Raw genomic sequence first — 22,426 nt, 5'->3', positions numbered from 1 at the left:
GCTCACCCTGAGCTGGTGCTCGGTATTTCCATCTGAAACCTGCCACTTCAAGTGGTAGGTTTCCTTTAAGGCTCCACTAGAAAATCTGTGTATAAATACTCACAGAATCTGCCTTCTATTAAGGCTGACACATTAGGGGTCATTTACTAAGGGCCCGATTCGCGTTTTCCCGACGTGTTACCCGAATATTTCCGATTTGCGCCGATTTCCCCTGAATTGCCCCGGGATTTTGGCGCACGCGATCGGATAGTGGCGCATCGGCGCTGGCATGCACGCGACGGAAATCGGGGGGCCTGGCCGAACAAAAACCCGACGGATTCGGAAAAACCGCCGCATTTAAAAAATCTGTCGCGGAGCTTGCACTTACCTTCACTTAGCCCGGCTCGGTGAACTCCAGTACGTTCCGATGCTTTTCAGCGCAGCAGCGCCACCTGGTGGACGGCGGAGGAACTACCTTAATGAATCCCGGCCCGATTCGAATCCAGCGCAGAGAATGCGCCGCTGGATCGCGAATGGACCGGGTAAGTAAATCTGCCCCATTGCTTTTTTATTCCCCGTCAGTTGGAAAAAAGGCTTCAGCCACTTTCAAAACCTGATCCAAAATTTGCCCCATGCACATAGACGAACACATTCAGTGAAGCTGCTCCCCAAACATAAAGATGTACAATGCTTGCATTCGGTAAGGAGCAACAAGTGTTTTTCTTGGTCAAATGTCTAAACACATGTTGCTACTTACCAAATGGAAAATTTGCTTATTTGTTAGTGGAGGTCCTTCTCCCGATGCTTTGCAATGCTTTCCAATATGCAATTATAGTGCATTTCATGAATGTGGCCTTAGTGAATTATACATTTTCCTTATTACGAGATGTTACTTATTATTAGGGCTAAGGTCACATCTGCACTAAGGGCTTTCTGTTATTTAGAACAGTAAAGATATTGCAGCGGCTGCAGCATCATTTTTTCTATTATAAATAAATGAAGAATGATGGAAGCTACTTATCCATACATGGAAGCCTGTGGGGAACGGAAGAGCTTGTATAACATAATCCTGTAGTGCAGATGTGAAATGACCTAACAGTGTGGTGGAAAAAAGGAAAGGATGCACTGATAAACTGAGTAATAATGGTTCTGCTTAAAGTACGCATGAAACGTGCACCATGCTGTTATTTGCTATTTAGCAATTTTTCTTTATCGAAAATATATCAATTGTTACAAGCATTTTAGGCAAAACATAATCATCCAAGTGTGAAAGTCCATATAATCCAGTGTGACCTTCAGGGAGACGGGCTGAGGACACCATGTAGTTGCTCCATTAAGGAGGTTCTGCTACTGTATCTATGCAGTGAGCTTGATTCTGGTATAGACTTAATCTTGGTAGTAATCATGGTTCTGGTAACGTACCTATGTAGTAAACTTGGTTCTGGTACCTTATCTAAGTCATAACCTAGGACGGGTTATGGCACAGTCTCTATGTAGCTTTGTATATAAATTCAGCAGCACTCCAGAAGACTCTTTGTAGTATTCTTGCTTCTGGTAACGTACCTTTGTAGTAAACCTGGTTCTGGTACCTTATCATAAGTCATAACCTATGTTATAGCACAGTCTCTATGTAGCTTTGCATATAAAGGCAGCAGCACTCCAGAAGTTTGGTGATGAAAGTGATCCTTTTATTCACCTGATACACAAACTAAAAAAAGACAAAAATGTTGAAACGTTTCTGTATACCAGGTGAATAAAAGGATCACTTTCATCACCAAACTTCTGGAGTGCCTTTATATACAAAGCTACACAGAGACTGCTCCATAACTTAGATTATGTACCAGAACCAAGATTACTACACAGAGTCTTCTAGAGTGCTGCTGCCTTTATATACAAAGCTACACAGAGACTGTTCCATGGCTTAGATTATGACTTAGATTATGTACCAGAACCAAGATTACTACACAGACTCTTCTAGAGTGCTGCTGCCTTTATATACAAAGCTGTATGAATTGGAGCCCTTGAGCCAGTATTAACAGGTTATGTGAAGATTACTGCTCTGAGGTATAGGACTTGTAGCATATTACTGGTGCTCCAGTCTCTATGTAGCATACTTGGTTCTGAGCTCAGTTCTGCTGTTATACCTATGTAGTAAACTGAAGTGTTCTGCTACTTTATATGCACTAATAAACACAGTATTTGGGGACCCGCAACTTTTAAACAGCCTAGGACCCAAACTGTGTAGAAAAATAAAGCCCAAACTGTACAGTTCCTGGATCCCCTAATGTTCCTGTATGGCAGATGAACGGTGCTAAATCCCCAAGGTCTGACAACTAAAATGTAATTGATAGGCTGATGTCAACAGTTTTCAGCAGCCACCCTCATGAATAGTTGGATTTAGTGGATTTTGGAAGTAATAGAAGTAAAATGAACACATTGCCACTGTAGATTAACCATGTGTGCCGTATGACCTAAGATTCTAGAAATCCATAAAAAGGTACCAGATATGAAGATGTGCATTACTAATAGCGTTATAGGGCAATAAATCAGGTATTTTTCCACCCTTAAGTGGGTTTCACTGTCTGAAATATTGTTTTTCTCATTCTTGTTTATCTAAATTGCCATTGAGACTAAGTACAAGGAGCTTAATGCAAAGTAACATAACAAAATCAGCCGGTTAAATCAGATACCCATTGGCAAAGGCTGGAGCCGGTTACTCGGATTGCAGTGCTGGCACATGTGTCTGGGCGAGGCGGTGTGCCAAAGAAATTCTTAGCAGTTTGGGGCAGCTTCTGTTTTGAGTTGTTGGCTCTCTGTAGAACATGCTGGCCGGCAAGCTGTGCCCGGGAATAGTTTACATCATTTCTCTGAACAGCTATATTAGAAGCGCCCACAGGAGGCCATAGCACGTTTTCTATAAGGTAAGCTGCTTGAGACGTTCCAAATGATTAGACGTGGAGGTCTACGACCAAATCACGACAATTCATTGGAACAATGCGGATCTCAAAGCTCTGCCGTGTACTGAGGTCTGTAAGTCATTCACTGTAGGAGATGAATAGGATGAAGTTTCAAAGACCGAGACTCGCTCCAGATGTCATGTGGTTCGGGGAGAAAATTAAATTATCAATTCTCGGTACACATTTTACAAGATGTATCATCACTTATCTCTTCCTATAATATATGTGTCTTCCTTGTACACTGGATTCTGTATAATTAGGTTACAAATCATAGAGATCCAGTATAATTACATTATATAGTGTTTTGTGTACAAGCTGCAATGCTTTGTACTAGCCGTATACCTTCACATTGAGTAGATTACACTGAAGCCTAACATACACCTAGGAAAAAATCTCCAACAAGAAATACAAAATAACATTTTACATTCGACCTCCACAATATGCTGTCTATGACCATCTGCAATTCTCTCTTATGATGTTATGTGATCACCCAAATATACAAAGTTTTACTTCACAGGAGGAACAGTTTACATTAAATGATAATTGACAGGTCCCCAACATACAGAAGACTCCTAGTTACAAACGGTCCTCTGGATGTTGGTAATTTACTGTACTATAGCCCTCTGCTACAATGATCAGCTGAGTTATCACAGGTGTCTGTAATTAAGATTTGTTAATCTTGATTCTTATGACAACCCAAAAGTCTTAAAATTCAATTGTCACAGAGACCAAAAGCATTTTTTGGCTGGGGTTACAATTCTGAAATATACAGTTCCAAATAACATACAAATTCAACTTAAGAACAAACCCGCAGAACCTATTTTGTACGTAGCCCAGGAACTATATATATATATATATATATACACATACATACATACACAATACTGTGCAAGGTACTTTAGACTACCTGACAGCCAAGATTAAATACAGAACTGCCCCATCTATTCCCATAGGTGGCGCTGTTACACTTCACTATCCATAGACTTTCTGCAACCCCAAAATGACTTCAGAGATGTATTTATTAGTTTATATATGTAAAATGTTAATGTAATGTAGAATCCAATTATCTGCCTAGAATTTCCGAGCAGCTTATCACATTGCAATACAGTCAAAATAATAGGATGATTGTTTTCTAAACTCTGAATAGAAATGATTCATATAGTGCATCAGGCCATTCGCTGTTCACATTATTATCAAATGCAGGCTGACCTGTACATTCATTCCTGGCCATACAAGTTCAGTGACACCTGGGAAAGAATGAATCATCGCAGGAGAGAAGGAGGAAAGGATCTATCATATAAAGATTGCAAAATGTCTTATTTGTGAACTAAAACAGTCACGGTTGTTAAATTCTACCTGACACATGATTGTTTTGGTTAAAATTGCCCTTTTTAATGAACTTTAGTCTCATGTATGATTTTAGTGTGGGTAGACCTACAGTGTGTAATATGGGGCAGACCTATCAGGCTGATTCTGTAAGATGGATCTTTTGGATCTTTTCCAAAAGATTTGCAGTGTTTGCAGACTTTGAATACATGATATATGTTCATTAATAAAAAAAAAAATGTATTCTTCTATTATCTAATTATTAAGTGAACCTAAAGATTAAAAAATGGTTAATGGAAAGCTCATTGGCACATACTTTGTACTTTACATTGAATTCTTCATTTTGCAACAGGATGTAATAAAGCCCAGAGATCCCATAACGCTATAAGTTAGGTATTTTCTATTTTACTTCATTGATGTAGTGCTCTACGCAGAATTTCCCAAAACTGACATCAAACAAGTAAAAACAAATGCTCAGAGAGCAGATTTGGGACAATTTATAAAGGGGCTGGAATGGCTTCCATATGGGCAGACTTGTGTGGGGCGGTTTGGTGAGTAGGAAGCAGGACATTCTTATTTAATTAACCTGGTCCTCTCAAGGAGCAGCCTGGTCCACCTCATATGGTTCACATTTAGGTCTGACAAATGTAGTTTCCCTCAAATCCTCGTGGTTATGAATCATGAGACAATCAAGTATGTAATAAATGGTATATAAGATGTGCGCTGTCTACAGGAGAGGGTAGCAGCTCACCAGGGGTGTTGCTAGGGTGGAAAAAGATCCGGGGCACGGGCCCCAATGCATTTGTATCAGACTTTCAGTAATGCCCCCTCCTGTACATAACCCCCTCTCATGTGGTTGTGTCAATAGCAACTTTACTGAGGGTGTATACAGCTACAGAAACACCAGAGAAATCCCTACGTGTTACATTCAGTGACTGCTGGTGACATGTCCACTTCACTATTAGGGTGGTGGCACACGTGACGTTTTGAACCCGCTGTTAGTCCGGTTTTAGTCATGCATTTTCAGTCAATTACTTAAAAACGGGCCAAAAACGTGTTTAAAACGCCACGTGTGACATCACCCTAAAGTTGCGCTCACACAATTGCATTTAAACAAATACAAGACACCAGGCGCTCGTTATCCATCACATGCATTTCACTGGAAACTCATGTGACATCAAACCTAGGCCCTTCCTACTGCCACGTGTGAACACACCCCAAGGAATGTCCCACACAGCCCCCCAGCAATATCACACACAGCCCCCTTGTAATCTCCCTCAGTAATGTGCCCCACACATCCCCTCCTGTAATGTCCCCCAGTAATGTGCCCCACACATCCCCCCCTGTAATGTCCCCCAATAATGTGCCCCACACACAGTCCCCCTGTAATGTGCCCCACACACATCCTCCTGTAATGTGCCCTACACAGATCCGCCTGTAATGTGCCACACACACAGATCCCCCTGTAATGTGCCCCACACAGATCCCCCTGTAATGTGCCTCATACTGATCCCCCTGTAATGTGCCTCATATATATCCCCCTGCTATGTGCCCCATATATATCCCCCTGCTTTGTGCCCCACACAGATCCCCCTGTAATGTGCCCCACACAAATCCCCCTATAATGTGCCCCATATATATCCCCCTGCTATGTGCCCCATATATATCCCCCTGCTATGTGCCCCACACAGATCCTCCTGTAATGTGCCCCACACAGATCCCCCAATAATGTGCCCCATATATATCCCCCTGCTATGTGCCCCACACAGATCCTCCTGTAATGTGCCCCACACAGATCCCCCAATAATGTGCCCCATACAGATCCCCCTGTAATGTGCCCCATATATATCCCCCTGCTATGTGCCCCATATATATCCCCCTGCTATGTGCCCCACACAGATCCCCCTGTAATGTGCCCTATATATATCCCCCTGCTATGTGCCCCATACAGATCCCCCTGTAATGTGCCCCACACACAGATCCCCCTGTAATGTGCCCCACACAGATCCCCCTGTAATGTGCCCTATATATATCCCCCTGCTATGTGCCCCATACAGATCCCCCTGTAATGTGCCCCACACACAGATCCCCCTGTAATGTGCCCTGCACAGATCCCCCTGTAATGTGCCCCATATATATCCCCCTGCTATGTGCCCATATAGATCTTTCCATGTTCTCCCTCTCACCTCACTCACTCCTCCAGATCCGTGCACTGCTTCCCCCTGCAGGTCATGTGATCGTGACATCATCACAGGTCCTGCAGGGAAAGCAGTTTACACTGTGCCTGTCTCATCACGATCTATGTCCAGAGGACTTGGATCGTGAAGAGAGAGAGAGTAGATCCGGGGCACCGGCCAAAAGATCCGGGGCACGGGCCCCGGATCTTTTGACCTAGCAACGCCCCTGCAGCTCACATAGATACCACACCGGGCAGCATCAACTGCCTGACAATAGAAATGTCTGTGTATCTCAAGACTAATGGTTGACACCTTTTCAATTAGACATGTTTTAAGATATTTATAACTACAGTAAAACTGACATGAGTGAGTTCTGATTGCAGGTATTAACCCGTTAAATGCTACGATCAGTGTGACTGCAGCATTTAAACTACCTTATGGGGGATTCATCCCAATAATCGCCATCCCCACGCCTGTGGCACTTTCAGGGGGTTGGGGGTTACATAATTGCTATGGCCTATGTCACATACATTATTACTGTAGGGTATTATAATGATCATGCAATCAGATCATTGCTTGTCCATGTACCATACTTGGACTAATAAAAAAGTTTAAAAAAAAGTTTTAATATAAAAAATTAATTTATTAAATAAATTAATGACCAGTTAACACATAAAACTTCCAAATATTAGTAAAAATCACCACATACCGTATATGGTATTACTACCTGCGTAACAACTCTCTGCGTAAAACTGGATCCCGCACGATAAACGTAAAAAACACACCAAAAACTATCATATTTATTGATATTAAAATGCAATCAATTGTGGCCACAAAAAACATATCTAAATGGTATTGGGGTAAAGGACAACGTGTCAAGCCCTCGGCCAGCTCCATAGACAAAAAAAATAAATAAAAGTTATATCCCTAGTGAAAGATGCTGTACAAACTATAGATTTTTCTCCATTAGGTTTTATTCGGCAAAATTAGTAAAATGTAAGAAAAAATATAGAAATATGGTATCACCGTAATCATACTGACCTGACCAGATAACATGTTATTAATGTTGGTTATTTAGAGTTTACATTTTTAGCCCCCCGCCTACAAAAAAAAAAGTTCCTAATTTTTAATCGATAAGGCATAGCCACTGAAAAATACACCTAATCCTGCAAAAAATAAGCCCTCACATGGCCACATTAAAGAAAAAAATAATATTTTGTACCTTACAAAGTGCGCCACTGAAAAAAACAAAATTCCACGACAAAAACTAAAAACTGGCTGCTACAAGGACCTCCTTCACTTCTGTGCCCCGCTTTGTGCCAAAGTAAAATTCACATGTGGGGTTTTTCCGTAACAACATAACAATTTTTAGGACTCATCTCATGTGACATTGGATGAAAATAATCATATTGACCTGAACTTGTATGTACCCAAAAGACCTAATAATGGGCAACACATCTGATGTGCAAACCTCAGGTGATGCACCATACAAATGTCACATCAATACCGCAGGCCATGCTTCAATGATATACATTTGTGAAAAGGTTATAATATCAACAATGTATTTGAGAAGAGGGCTGATCGACCCACACCTTGTGGCTTCCTCAGGGGTACATGAATTTTACTGAAGGAATTCTAGAAAGGGGATTAGGGCAGTAGTTTAGTGGGGTAAAAACTGCTGATAGGTTCCCTTTAATGCTGACATCAGTTTTTCATATAACAATTTGATCTGACTGAGGAATGGAAAGGGTAGTGTGGCCTCATCGCTCAGGTGTTAACATCACTAAACTGACCTCTACATACAGTATTTTACTACCAAACCTAGTTTTCCAAGATTTAAAGCAGATCTGTCATGAGATTCAGATTTTCTATGTAGATGTGAGTTTGCATGTATTTATCATGCTCCGTGTGGATCCAGTTCAAGTATCATCCAGTTGGTTAAAAGTAAATATCTGTTGCTGTCAGATACAAAGCATTATGAGCTGTGGCCATTTGTGGCCAAAAATCTTTATATAAATAGACCCATTCAAAAATGATAGAAACACTAAAGATAGCAAGATGGTCCCACAGAAGCATAGTATGGAAACAGGTCCATTTGTTAAAATAGCACCAAAAACTAAAGTTCCACCACCAAGGCAGTGATGGAGAATTGCATAACTTTTAAACTTTAAAGGGCATCTACCACCAGGATGAAGGATCGTAAAACAAGCACACTGTCATACTGGTGTGTGTCCCATCTGACAGGATCTGCTCTTCTTTTAGCTTCTTATGTCCTTGTGCTTTAAAATTATGCAAATGAACCCTAGGGGCCCCTGGCTCAATTAACTACTAATCTACGAGGCAAGAGCCCCTAAGGCTCATTTGCATAAAAATGTAGTTATAAAAAACTTAAAGAAGAGTGGATCGATCCTGCCAGAGGGGGCGCACACCAGCATGTATTTAGGTTACAACCCTTGATCCTGATGGTAGATTTCCTTTAAGAATGGGAGTTCATTTATCAAGCCACACAAGCCAAATGTTTGCTGGCCAATTTTGCAAAACAGGGCATTGTCTTTTTTGTGTGCATTATTTTTGTACAACAGCTTTTTTTATTTATTAAAACACAATAAAAACCTATATAAATGTGGTATTCCCAAGATCGACCCTCAGAATAAGGTAGACGTGTCATTTGGGGTGCGCAGTGAAAGCAGTAAAAACCAATTTCACAAGAAAATTACACAAATGTGTTTTTTCACCCAATTCAACGCATTTGGAGTTTTTGGCCACTTCCCAGTACACAGCATGGACATAAAGCTACATTAAAAAAGAAAAGTTGTGGTTTTTAGAACAAGGTGATATAAAGTGCATTTATGGGATAATTTTAAGTATCCATAAAAATGCTGAATGCCTCCTTATTGCCACTTCAGGTTATTGCTGTACTACACAGCACCTTTTTGGTTATGGAGGCATTTTAGACCTAAAAGACCCCTAGAAATATTGTAGAACTTAGCATTTTTGTACTTCCTGCAAGTTTTTGAAGAAAATAAACAGTACCATCAAAATTTCAAGAACCTTGGTTAAAGTTATGAGAAGTGTCTCTAGACGAGACACTGAGCCACATCAGAGCAGGAAAATGAAATTTTACAGCGTCTATTTTGCATAATTTGTTTCCAAAAGGAAATGTGGAATGTTCACACTTCGTAGATTGTTTTACTTCATCCCCATTTTCTGTAAATGAAGATTTATTTGCATGACCTTGGTGGTAAATTCCTTTAAGTTCTTACTCACTATATGTGCATACAGGGAAAGGAGGAAAAGACTAAAACTATCATCCAAGTAACAATTACTCACTGCTGTCTGATACATGAATGTGCCCCAGTAAAATAATGCACAATTTTCAGTATGCTTTCTTTCTGTGGACTGACATATGTCTTATTATTTGATATAAATTAAACGTTTAATGGCGAATTTCCATACATCACATTACAAACTGCACCACTGTGATTTCTATTATTTCTGCAGAAACCTTTAAAAGGTTAATTCTCAAGACGACTTGTAGCTTAGTAATTTTAATCAAAAGACAATGCTCAGTCCCAGCTTGAAGCAGATCAACTTACATCATTTACGCATCCAAGTAACACATTGTGAACATAAAAATGAACTACCTTGAATCCATAGGGGCAAGTACAGCGATAGAATTCCAAAGGGTCACTGGTGCATGTCCCATTGTTCTTGCAGGGGTTAGAAAAACACGGGTTGCATTTTGCCACAATGTTGATGTCTACTGGACCTGAAATGTCACATATTACAGAGAAAATCAAAACCAAGTAAGATCCTCAAATACAAATGCCTTACACAGTTATAGAAATATTTTCATAGCCATTTTTTTATTTTCTTTTTTTAAGGGTTGTCTGACACTGTAAAAAAAAAAAAAACATTGGTGGCCGGGAGGGGGTTGCTAAAAAAAAAAAAAAAACTTTACATAAATATTTACTTAGCTCCACGATCACTCCCGGCGTCCTGCGCTGCCCTCTCTCCAGTCCGTGCAGCTGTAAACAAACAGAGGCACGTAAGCTACGATGCGTACAGCTTCCGGCCGGCCACGGTGTCCAGCCACGCCCTCCCATCCTGCATTATACAGAGCTGGGAATAGGGACAGGTAGGCGTGGCCGGCAATATCGGCGGGCCGGTAGCAAAACACATTGCAGCTTAGACCATGGAGGTAAGTAAATATTAATTTTTTTTAAGCAGCCCCTCCCAGTCACCAATGTTTTCTTTATGGTCTCTGACAACCCCTTTTAAAGCTCAGACAGCATATAGAACCAAGTGTGGGATATAGGATAAATATCTGAAACCAGAAAAAACGCAGATCATTAGAAAGAGGTCCAGATATCCCAATGTATCCAAAATTCATATTCCCAGTGAGAAGAACAATGAATGATTTGTAAAGCGCTGCAAAATTTGTTGGCGCTACATAAATAGAGATTATTATTATAATACAGCATTGGTCAAGTGTGTGAGGTACCTTTTCAGTTATTGTCTATGGCACAGGTGGAGACAGCACCACGCATCAAATTTAATACACTAGGAAGCTATTTGCTTGAGCAAAAATAGTTGAAACAACTAAGGGCTCATTCACACTGCCGTCTGCGGGGCCGTACATGCGGCTGCATGTACGTCCCCATAGACGGCAATAGCGGCACGGCGGGGATCCGGTGCCACACATGTGTGGCACCGATCCGGGCCGCACACCGCAAAAAGATAGAGCAAGCTCTATCTTTCGGCGGATGTGCGGCCGTGTGCCGCTATTTCCTATGGAGGGAGGAGGGGTCACCTCCTCCTCACCTCCAGCACACGGCGGTATGTGAATGGACCCTAAAATGCAGTATAATGGGAAAAAGCTTGACCCTCAAAGACATCTATGGTACAATAGATAATAAAAAAAACAAAAAAAAAACATGGAAACCTTATTCATCTCCTGAATAACAGTGAATATATACAGTACACAAAGACAGGAAACAAAGTAGGCCTTGATAATTTCAATAGCTTTTGCTGCTTTATGTTATTACTATGAATAAGTTCTAATAAAATGTGTCTGTAACTGGCTGACATCTATGTCAATGTTGTTATTCCACACAGTACATTGATAGGTGATCCCCCTAAAAGTCCTTCATACTCATGTCCGCCTTAGCAATTGTAGCCTAACAATCATTGACCATTGCCTATACGATGAAGGAGGAGATTACGAGATCCATTCTACACATGTTTTTTATTATCACTAATATTTCAAGTTGGAGCAAAGGCCTTAAAAAAAACTTGCTGTAAAGTTCCACCTAGGAAAAACCCAATTACTATTGTCTTTAATCATGAGCACATGTCTTATAATATATAATCCTTATAATATGGGCCCCAATGTAGAAAAGACAGAGAAAAAAACAGACCTGTTCCTTAAGTTCAGCAATTAATTTAATGGAGCCCAACTGGCTAAAATATTGTTCAGGGTCAATAAGAACATTTGGCAGGTTATGAATTACGGACCCTGGTGCCAAAGAATCTGCACAGTTTTGAATATCAAATCAACTTATCTTTTACGAGTTGAAATAAGCTATATTATTTACAGTTCAGCGTCAGCGCCTGCCAACCTCTAAATAGATGTGTTTATGCCATTTGTTCCATTGTATTTTAATTATGACACCCAAATACAATAACTGCTCTATTAACACCAAGACTGCTGTGTGACACTTAGCGCCACTATTTACTTTTCTGCAGAGGACCTGACACATCGACTTGGGACCCTAAACCAACTACAGTTCCATATGGACACTACCTCATTCACATGGCCCAATCTTAGATGTTTTACATCCCACACTTTATGACAACCGATAACAAATTACTGGATATCGGATTGTCAATATTTTTTTTTTCTCAGAAACCCAACAGGCAACGTTTTTGTTAACTAAATGTCTTCTGCGGAGTTCTAACGTGATCCATCGTATGAATGGAGACCATTAAGCTGTTGGACCACATGCTGCCAGTATAACACAGCAATGCCGACAACAGATCGATAGCAATTTCCTGGAGCAGTGAGGTGAAGAATCATGACCCGAATCATTATACATTCAAAGTCTTTATCTGCAATCACATTAAGACAACAGCGACGTGTCTACAATGTCACAGCTCGGCTGACCTCTTCTAACAGGATAAGAGAAACCCCAGAGACTTCCTTGGATCAATTGTGTGTTTGGTCATGCATGTATGCATAGCAGCGGATGCACTAAATAATCGTCCCTCCATTCATCCGTAGGTCTTTTATTTTAAGCAATTTTTTAGTCCGTAGAGTCAAATTGAGGCTTGGTTATCACCAGCTTCCAGGCCACTGGGTTTCTGTTTGTAAAATTATTCCAAAATGCCTTTTTATATATTCCATTAAGACAAGCAGCATTTCCCCCTTGATAATAAAAAGCACTGCAACGCTTTGCTTTATAGAGTATTTTATATAACACTATTAAGTCAGGGATGTACACTTGCAATACTAATGAGGAAAAAGTTACATAGCAATAAAGCCTAGTTAAGCTATAATAAATATCAGGAGTTTCTTAGAAAGTTCTGTTGACTGTACAACTACAGCTTAATAATAATAACCACATACCTAAAATAATGAAGCCTATAAAAGCAATGGAGAGGTGCTGTCTGATTTATACGTTCTTTATTATTGCTTTCATTATAATATTTGGGTCTTGGTATCTGCTATGTAAAGCAGACTCTTTTCAGGATGGGATGTCTGAGTAGTAATGTGTTAAAATAGCTTCTTAAGTGTTAATTCCATAGAGATGCACTTTCTACAGACACAATTTTAATTTCCTCTGCTGGCTATGGAGTTGGATATCATAAAATATAAATGAAGTAATTGCAATTTTCTCTTAGGCAAACAACTAAACGAGTCGATATGAATAGTGATTTACGATGCATGTCAGAAAGCGAGGTGGACAAGATTTCCATGTCACCCGTTTCTTAAGAAGCACTTTCTGCTATAAAAGGTTCACCTATGTTTTCTGACATTTCTTTACTTCCACAAAAGGAAAAGGCACTTTAGTTCCACTCGATCATTGATATGCCTTGCGCTTATGTCTATCCTGACGCAGTGATCACAGTGATATGTCAATCCTGACAAATATGTATTAGAGGTAAGTTAGATTTTATGGACAAAAGATTTGGAAATTAATTTGTATTACCTATAAAACATTTTCATTATATGATGGACTCCAATAAATGTTAAATATAAGCACATAAATTGTGAGCCCTTATGGCCATCTCCTCCTTCCACTTGTCTTTTGTAATGTTCTGTACTTGTGTATATGCAGCGTGTGTGAAAAGCAAAGCACCATGGAATTTATGTTGCAATAAATAATAATGTATACTAGAGTTTTGCTCTCAATCTAAATAGATCCCTCATGGACCCTTATATGGTCCTAATCCTAAACACTCAAAAACATAAAACAAATTAAGTAAATTTCATCAGAAACAGCCATCTATCTTCTGTATGGGATGATCTTGTAACAGCATTACCTTATTTGTAATAAAGTTGGAAAAAAATGCTAAAAAATACAGTGAGAGAAACCAATATGTGTGCATGGAAAAGAGAGGCCCCATACCCCATACCCTTTGAGGATTTTCTTATTAAATAAATTAACTGTACATATAATGAATATCCCATAAATATGGTATCATTTACCTCTAAACAAACACAGTTCTCACCTGACCACCATTTTTGCTGTCATGGTCTGCATTTATTGAAGCGCCTCTCCTGAATCTGAGTCTGCGCCGCTCCTTGTTATATGGGGTTTCTGGAAATCCCATTCTCTTCTATGGGAGATACAGAAACACCATAGCAGACTTTGACATTGTTTCTGTAGGATCTGATCACAGTTGTTAGCAGAAATACTCTAAATTGAGATGGAAGCTGCTGATTTTAAAGACCTGTGCTGGACGCCTATTTATCAGACATTTATGGGATTTTTTGTGCCTCATGGCTATAACCAGTATACACATGTGCTGTGTGTTGGACTTAAAAAAATATAGAGTGGTGAGTTACCTTTACACTGGAATCTCTGTGTCGGAGTTGTCAGCAATAGTCGATCAGTCATATCCTCAGGCCCGCTACAACGCGCTATGCCAGGCTCCTTATAACCTGCTTTTACCCATTCCGACAACCAGCGCAAGTTACAATCACAATACAGAGGGTTGGTTCCAAGAGCACTGAAATTATAAAGCATCTTTCATTATAATACACTTCAGTCAATTCTTTTATATTCTTATAATAATATTCAGTACATTAAGGACACCAGAAATGACATTAGGAAAGAAGATGACAACAATGCTAGTACAAGGCATTGGTAGCAGTATGTTTTGGAGTGTGGGAGGAAACCGGAGGACCCGGATGAAACCCACACAAACACAAAGAGTTTGTATGTTCTCTCTGTGTTTGTGTGGGTTTCCTCCGGGTCCTCCGGTTTCCTCCCACACTCCAAAACATACTGTTAGGTTGATTAGATTGTGAGCCCCATTGGGGACAGGGACTGATTTGGCAAGCTCTGTGCAGCACTGCATAACCTGTGTGCACTATATAAAAATAAAGGAATTGGTACTTTTCTATTATTTTGCAATCAGCAGCAATGGTCCTGTGTCCGTAGCAGATTTAGTCCGTGCTATTACAGCAAAGCATGAGTGTGGAGAAAAAAAGGTGCTTTATATAAAGTGCTAGATGTGTGTTGCTTAAAAGAAACCTACCATGAGGAATATACTACCAGAAGTAGGTCTGACAGTAGATTCCTTCTGCCTGCCCCTGTCCTAATCTGTCATTTAATAATCTTGGAACCTAACCTAACTTGCTAAAAGCTTTATTTTAGTAATATGTAAATTAACAGCAGAGGCTACTGGGGCGTGGTGTAGCTTTAGCTCCCTGTGCCTGGCCAGGTTAGTACATGTCCAAATAGCCTCTGTAGTTCATTTACATATTACTAAAATAAAGTAGGAGTTCCTTCAAACTTTTCCTGACAGGTGATTTTGGGAACCATTAGGATCAGATATGTTAATTTGTAATGCCCAATCCTATTGGAATCTCTTTAAAGCTGCTAGTTCCCAATGCAAATTCTGTACCAGGCCCCCTAACTTAGGTGTACTTTTTTAGGATTAGACTCCTCATGTGGGGAAGAGATAACTTATGAAACCCCTAAGGATCCTGGGGGCACACACTAGCATGTCTGTGTACTTGGTTTTTAAATCCTTGACCCTGGTGGTAGATGTCCTCTTTAAGCTACTGAACCTCCTGTGCCTCTCCCTCTCCAGCGCCTACTAACAACACATGCAGGCTCAAAGCATGCAGCTGGCAGCTATTGAAGTCGTATGGACACCTTACCTTGGTTTACCTGGTTGCCATGCTGATTTATTATGTGTTTGCTTAGTTAGCAACAATTATACCATTTATGATAGTATTAAAATGTATATTCTATTTTAATTATCAGCAGCAACCTAGTTATAAAGTGAATGTGATGCATGTTTTCCTATTCAAGTGTTGTTCATAAAATAATCTGAATTTATCTTTGTATGAATAGAGGACATTGTGAGACAGGGGTGTAACTACAGTGGTAGCAGCCATAGCAGCCGCTATGGGGCCCACAGTGTCAAGGGGGTCCCGTCATCCAACCTGACAATAAAGAATAGAGGATGTGCACCACTATATATATGTTGTACATCTGTATATGGCACTGTATGTGTGTATATGTGATGTATATGTGTGTAAGAGTAAATAAATGTGTGGGTATGAAGTTTATGTTTATGTATGTAGGTATATAAATGTGTGTGTAAATATTTGAGTGTAATATGCAAAATTTAAAATGCAAAGGGAGGCCCCATTCAGAAGCCTGATATGGGGCCCTGTCTATCCTAGTTACGCCCCTATTGTGAGATGTTCCTTTTTTAAGTGCAGGATATCAACATAATAAACTTAACTTACCTTAGTTTCCATAAGGAGCTATACAGGAAGTACATTGCTGGATAGCCAGTGAAAATTGAGTTAGGGCCAGTCTATTATGCTGCCGGCCTGCATTAGAGGGGCATGTAAAACCCCTATAAGGTAATTTGTTGGCAAGAGAACTGTTTATCGTAGAAAGGCTAATGATTTAAGAGTGAATAGGTTGCATATTAAAGCTGTACACCTACATCTTGTGTAAGGAAATACTGGAGTGGAATGGGAGTTAACCGCATGGCAATGAACAATGAGGAAAACCACAGAGCCAGCAAAAATAAACAGAAAAGAAAAGTCTCAATTTGTCTGTGCTGCAGAATATAACATATAATATAATAAAGGAATTGGCAAACTGCTGGTTGGTCTATTATCCAAACAAAGCAAAAAAAAAGTCACTACAAATGATATCATAGATGGTTTATGTAATCTGTCAATCATAGCGGATATATATGAGATGATGTACTTACAGATGTGATAATGAAGTCAGGTCATTAAACGATCCTTCAGGAACTGTAGAAATATCATTCCCATGAAGAGTACTAAACAGAAACAAAACAATTCTTCATTTTAGACATTTATCTGCAATTAGCTGTAGTTTCTCTGGATATTAAATAACTGCTCTTCGCCATAACAAAATTGAATCGATGAACAAAAAATATTTTGCACATAAAAATCACAAACCAAAGACTGAAATTTGCTCTACTCTTGTATCCGCGCCTGTCCTGTAGCCAGGTTGTTTTGCCTGCTAGGGGCACTATAGTGATTGGGGTCATTAGAAGGGGAGGGGTGTAACTGTACATATCCCCCTGGGGTACCATCTCTGTGTCCCATAGGTGCTTATAGCTCCTCTCTCCCTCTAAATAAACACATTTATCTTCTCATACCGTAGAGCAAGGGATTGTTGGAGAGAATTCAAGAACATCTTGCAGATATGAGACTGTTGCTCTGAATGTGACTGTAGTATCAAAGATGACATAACGTCAGATAGATAATTTTAGCTTTCATGTGACTGGAGTATCAAAGATGACATAATGTCAGATAGATGATTGTAGCTTTTATATAACTGGATTTTTAATAATTATATAACTATTGATAGATAATTGCAGCTGTGAATGTGACTGGAGTATCAGAGATGATCTAATAATTTTACAACAATATTGGCAAAGTGTTTGTCAAAGGTCTGACTGCAGCTCTGGATGTGACTAGAGTATCAGAGATGATCTAATGCCTCTATAACAATGTTGGCTAAGTATTTCACTTAAAATCATATTACCTCGCCTAGAAACTAGTTTTATGCTACTTTTTTGTTGGTATTCCTGACCTCTGCAGAAATGTGGGTTGTAAGTTTCCTGCAGAATCACGAATACAAAATGCTGGCATTTGCATCACTACATAATAACTAGAGAATTACTGTGCATTTCCAGAAGAAGTCCTCTTCACTCCAGGACAGAGTAAAGGGGAATGGCGGGCCAGGACGTATTGCTACTGATCATGCATAAGAAGCTGTCCTGTTCACTTCCGGGATGACAGAAGGCATGGAACTTAATAGAATGGCACATTTTGTAGTAGACAACAATTAGAGAAGTGTTATAAAAACATGCAGGGGTATAAAAGACACATTGAGGATTTAGATCTAAATTGTCTGGTTCCTTGCACTACTTTTTAAAGGGTTTTTTCTGTCACAGCTGGACAAAAAAAAGACTCAAAAAGTAGTACAAGATGATAAATCCCTCCCCCACTGAGTTCCCAAAGTATAAGTTTGACTATTAGATGACTTGGAAGATGAGAGTGTTTTGCCCCATTCCGGGAAGTATTCACCCCTGCAATGACTGTTTTGAGGACTATAGTTGCTGCCTTTTTCTGACATACACTGTCTATGTACGTCATGTTACAATATTATGTAAGCAATACATGTGTATGCATCATTAAAATTAGCATTGGAAACATGGCTAATGGGGGGGTATTTTTGTTGTGCACCAAGGGCAACTCAACAGCCATTCAATCCTATTCATAGAAAGCAGGCCACCCCAGTAGCTTTGTGTCTTCTTTCATTTCTCTGTAAAAATGAAAGCTTTAGATTATCTTGTTTCCATTCGATTTTTTAAAATGATTTGCTAAAGACAGATGTGGCTGAATCTATACATATAAGCTTAGCGTTTGCTATATAACACAATGGTTGCACTTCTAGTGATTACAATCTTCAGAATCCTAATATTTGAGCATAGACTTGTACATATGTACACTGTATGACAGAAAAAGCTGAAATTGTTTTGCTGATACTCTCGTTTTCCATGTCCCTTGAGAGCGCAGATAATGAATAAATGACAACAACAGATTGCACGCTGTCACTCTGAAGCATTTTTCTTCCCCCTAGAGAATTGATTTTTAATAACAGTATAGATGACGTGCGGTGAGACTTGTAGCTGACACCAGGCTCTTCTGAACCAGTATAAATCTACTCATTCGTCTGCATTTTAAATGTAAAGTGAAGGCAGCCAAATCCTCGTTCAGCTTCCCCCCAGCAGAAAATGACAGGGTCTTGGGATCCCAATACTGGAGCTTATTTGCTAAACCTCAAGAGACAGCAGTATCATGTAATAAATATTTTGTGATTTCAGGTCATCAGACTTGCATTTCCATCTGACCTTTGTCTTCATCTCATTTTGAACTAATGTACCTTAAAATGAATTTACCCCAAGCAAGAAAACCTATGTCAACATTGGAATAAGGACAATTAAATATCAATGTATTTTAAATGAAATGGAAAAGTCATCTGTCGCCAGAGATCTGGAATAAATATACTACACTGGTCATTGTGATGGTAAAGAGCTACATTGTCGTAATATTTGCCAAATTACCACAACAATCACAAACAATAAAATGTAGCAAATGAATAACTGGTATAAGGCACCCTCCATTTAGTAAAGCGATTCCCCACCTTTTGGCCATACATGGTGAGGCATTTTACAGAACACAGGCAGGAAACGTGATGCCTGCTCCCAGGATGTCTGGCATCACCATGACTGAGCTTTAATGTTAATTATAGTTTTAATTATAAACAGTTGAGTTGGTGCTGATGGAAGAGGGGGACTGAAGAGATGGGGAGCTGTAAGTGTGTGGAAGCATTGGGAGCTGATGGTGTGGGAGAGTAGGCTGATGGGATGTGGAGCTAATGCTGTGTGGGTGGAGAGGACGGGGAGCTGATTGTGTCTAAGGGGAGAAGGGACTGAAGGCACGGGAAGCTGTCAGTGTTGGAGGATGGGAACTGGGGGATGGGGAACTTATGAAGGGATTTAGTGAATATGGTGGTTAGAGAACTAAGGGTAGAAGAGAAGGGAGCAAATTCAGGCCACTAACAATAAAAGGGGGCACTTATGAAGAAATGGGACATTAAACATGAACTAAAATGGAAGCGACAAGGAAGGAGACGGACACTGTAAAATGTGGTTCTTATCTTCAATGGGGACAAAACCTAAAAGGGAGCCTAAACCTTAGTCAGGGCAAGGAATGCAAAGAGAGAGCTAATGAATGGGTGCTAAATCTAAAAAGTAGCAGGACACTAAAGTTCCAAGATGGCAGAGGGTGTACTAGGGGTAGGGTAGGTGGAGGAATTTTGCCCCAGTGACCAGTGGACACTAGTTACGCCACTGGTTAAGACAACATTTTCTTCTTCACTGCACTACACAACATGGGTCTGTGCCACCAGCACCATCCTCAATTAAGGCACACATGGTCCCTCCTGTTAAAATGCAAGACCATGAATGCTGAATTTATCAATTACACCACATGCTTACAAATGTAATGGAACACAGCACACACTGAACAGCATTTTCTAGGCTCGGATTCTAATCTTGGTTTTGTTTGTTTGGCTTAATCAGATTCTGGATGGATCTAACTACAGTACACTGCAGTTCAGCAAACTGTATAAACCGATGGCTGAATCGTGAAGTGAACTGGAAGCCATCTGCTCATTAAGGAGCCTGCTGTTAACTAAATATCTCAATAACCTGAAAGTCAGACAAACTGAACAAGTGATACTTACAGCACTCGAAGAGACTTCAAGCCGTTAAATGCATGAACCGGGATGCATCGGAGACGGTTGTAGCTCAATATCCTGCAAAAAGTATTCAAGTTTCATTTACACAATGACAGCTATGATGATATGAGAAGTGTATTCCATTATAATACTTTGTAGTGGGAAGCTACTGCCACATTAACAACAGATTAGAAGATCATAGGTGAAGAGTGGGCCAGTTTATTACAGGTCTGGCCCTCAACATCACAGCAAGATAACTTGGCTGTGAGAAGATAATAGGTTGCCATTGAAAAAAGGAAAAAAAAGCTGTTTGAGGTCCCCAAAAGCTTGGACAGGTTTATTGAATAGATATTACCATAATATAAAGTATAAGAATGTCGAGACAAGTTTAGAGTTATTTTCTATTTTGCTGGATAAATACAATGGAAGTGAATAAAAGCATACAAGTATACAAGCACAATACTCACAGTGTAGATAAATGGGTCATATTGCTGAACGTGTAGTTGGACAGAACACTGATGCTGTTGTTGCTTAAATCTCTAAATAATACAAATATAATATTTAATAATATTAATATTTTAACAAAACAGAAAGTCAGAGATTTGTATGAAAAAACAGACAATTGTCTGACTATTGGAATAGCCCAACCCCCAAAGCTACAAACGTGCTCTTAAAACCCATTCATTTAGGCAGGCCTATCACACTCACTAACTGCTTGCAACTTTAATTCTCTCTTTTAACCAATTCTGGGTACTCCACCTGTCTGTTATCTGGAAAATGCCAGGTACCAAGCTACAGGCTTCTCTGCAGTCCCACTGAATTTGGACCTTGTACGTATATAAGATGGCAGCTGATGGCTGGTTCAAGCAGCAACATTTTTCTTCCATTCCCATAAAAATTGCTGGACCATTATACAAACTCTTATACCTTTTGTGTCACCCCCTCATCCTCATAGACTGTAAGTAAGCTCTTGTGAGCAGGACCCTAACTCATATTATTTCATATTACAGTTTGTACTCTGTAATGTCTTATTTTATTTAAAACACTTATTTTCTACTTACCGGAAGCTGTGCAAATGTGGAGAAAAAATTAGTTATAAAACTATCTAAATGAGGTGTAACTACTGAGATGCTTGATGATCCAGATTTACATAATTATTCACACCTTCCTCCCTGCCTCCTTGCGCAGATCCACTGACCTCATCTGGCTGTACAGTGCAGATCATGAGGGCGCATGCACGGGATGTGCTGATGTCTCCACCTCTCGGCCAGGGGAATGGGAGGAAGCTGTGCATAATTATGTAAATCTGGATTGCCAAGCATCCCTGGAGAGGTGAAGCCTCATTTAATTTTTAGAACTTTGTTTTCTCCACATTTCCACAGTTTCCGGTAAGTAGAAAATAAGTGCCTTTATTAGTAAAACGCCTACAATTAACTGAGCTCAGTGCATTTTTACAAGTTGATTAACTTTTAACCGAAATTCTTAAAGAAACTGGAAAAACTGTAAATATTTTCCCCCGTTTTTAATAATTTCAATTTAAGGTTAAATTTTAGCACATCCATTTTTGATAATTGCAAAGGTCTGATAAAAGTTAATGGAGAGGGTTGCACATGCATGGGAAACTCTTCATTCATCGTGACTGCAAGACTCTGCGCAAGGCTGCAGGATGGCAGAAAAAGAAGCAATTTGATCAACTAAAAAGAAAGCTATAAGACATATTGACAGTCTTAACATCCTTTTCCACCAGCCGCCGCATGGCACACAGGATTTAATATGAGGTTCCAGCCTCTTGCGCCAGCTATAACCTGTATTCTGGCTCTGACTGAAGTAAATTCGGCAGGCTTGGGCATCTCCGCCACTTCAGAAAAGTGGTACAAGGGGTGGAAAACCATAAAAAATTGCCATACAAGGCATGACCTGTCTGTGTGTGGAGCTAAGAAATAGTTGT

General features: G+C 39.8%; 1 protein-coding gene across 1 annotated transcript in view; it reads right to left on the bottom strand.

Annotated features, from left to right (window-relative positions):
• SLIT3 (slit guidance ligand 3) overlaps positions 1–22,426 on the bottom strand; it is a 315,456-nt gene that overhangs the window by 26,001 nt on the left and 267,029 nt on the right. Inside the window, exons 22-26 of the mRNA XM_072145924.1 lie at positions 20,946–21,017; positions 20,485–20,556; positions 16,910–16,981; positions 14,511–14,674; positions 10,084–10,208 (exon numbers count right to left, since the gene is read on the bottom strand). Of these exons, the coding sequence (XP_072002025.1) occupies positions 10,084–10,208; positions 14,511–14,674; positions 16,910–16,981; positions 20,485–20,556; positions 20,946–21,017 (505 nt within the window). The remainder of the gene's footprint in view (positions 1–10,083; positions 10,209–14,510; positions 14,675–16,909; positions 16,982–20,484; positions 20,557–20,945; positions 21,018–22,426) is intronic.

The sequence above is a fragment of the Engystomops pustulosus genome, chromosome 4 (genome assembly GCF_040894005.1).
Source record: "Engystomops pustulosus chromosome 4, aEngPut4.maternal, whole genome shotgun sequence".
NCBI classification, from domain to species: domain Eukaryota; kingdom Metazoa; phylum Chordata; class Amphibia; order Anura; family Leptodactylidae; genus Engystomops; species Engystomops pustulosus.
The sequence above is the reverse complement of the archived record's forward strand: the minus strand, read 5'-3'. Positions and strand labels throughout refer to the sequence as shown.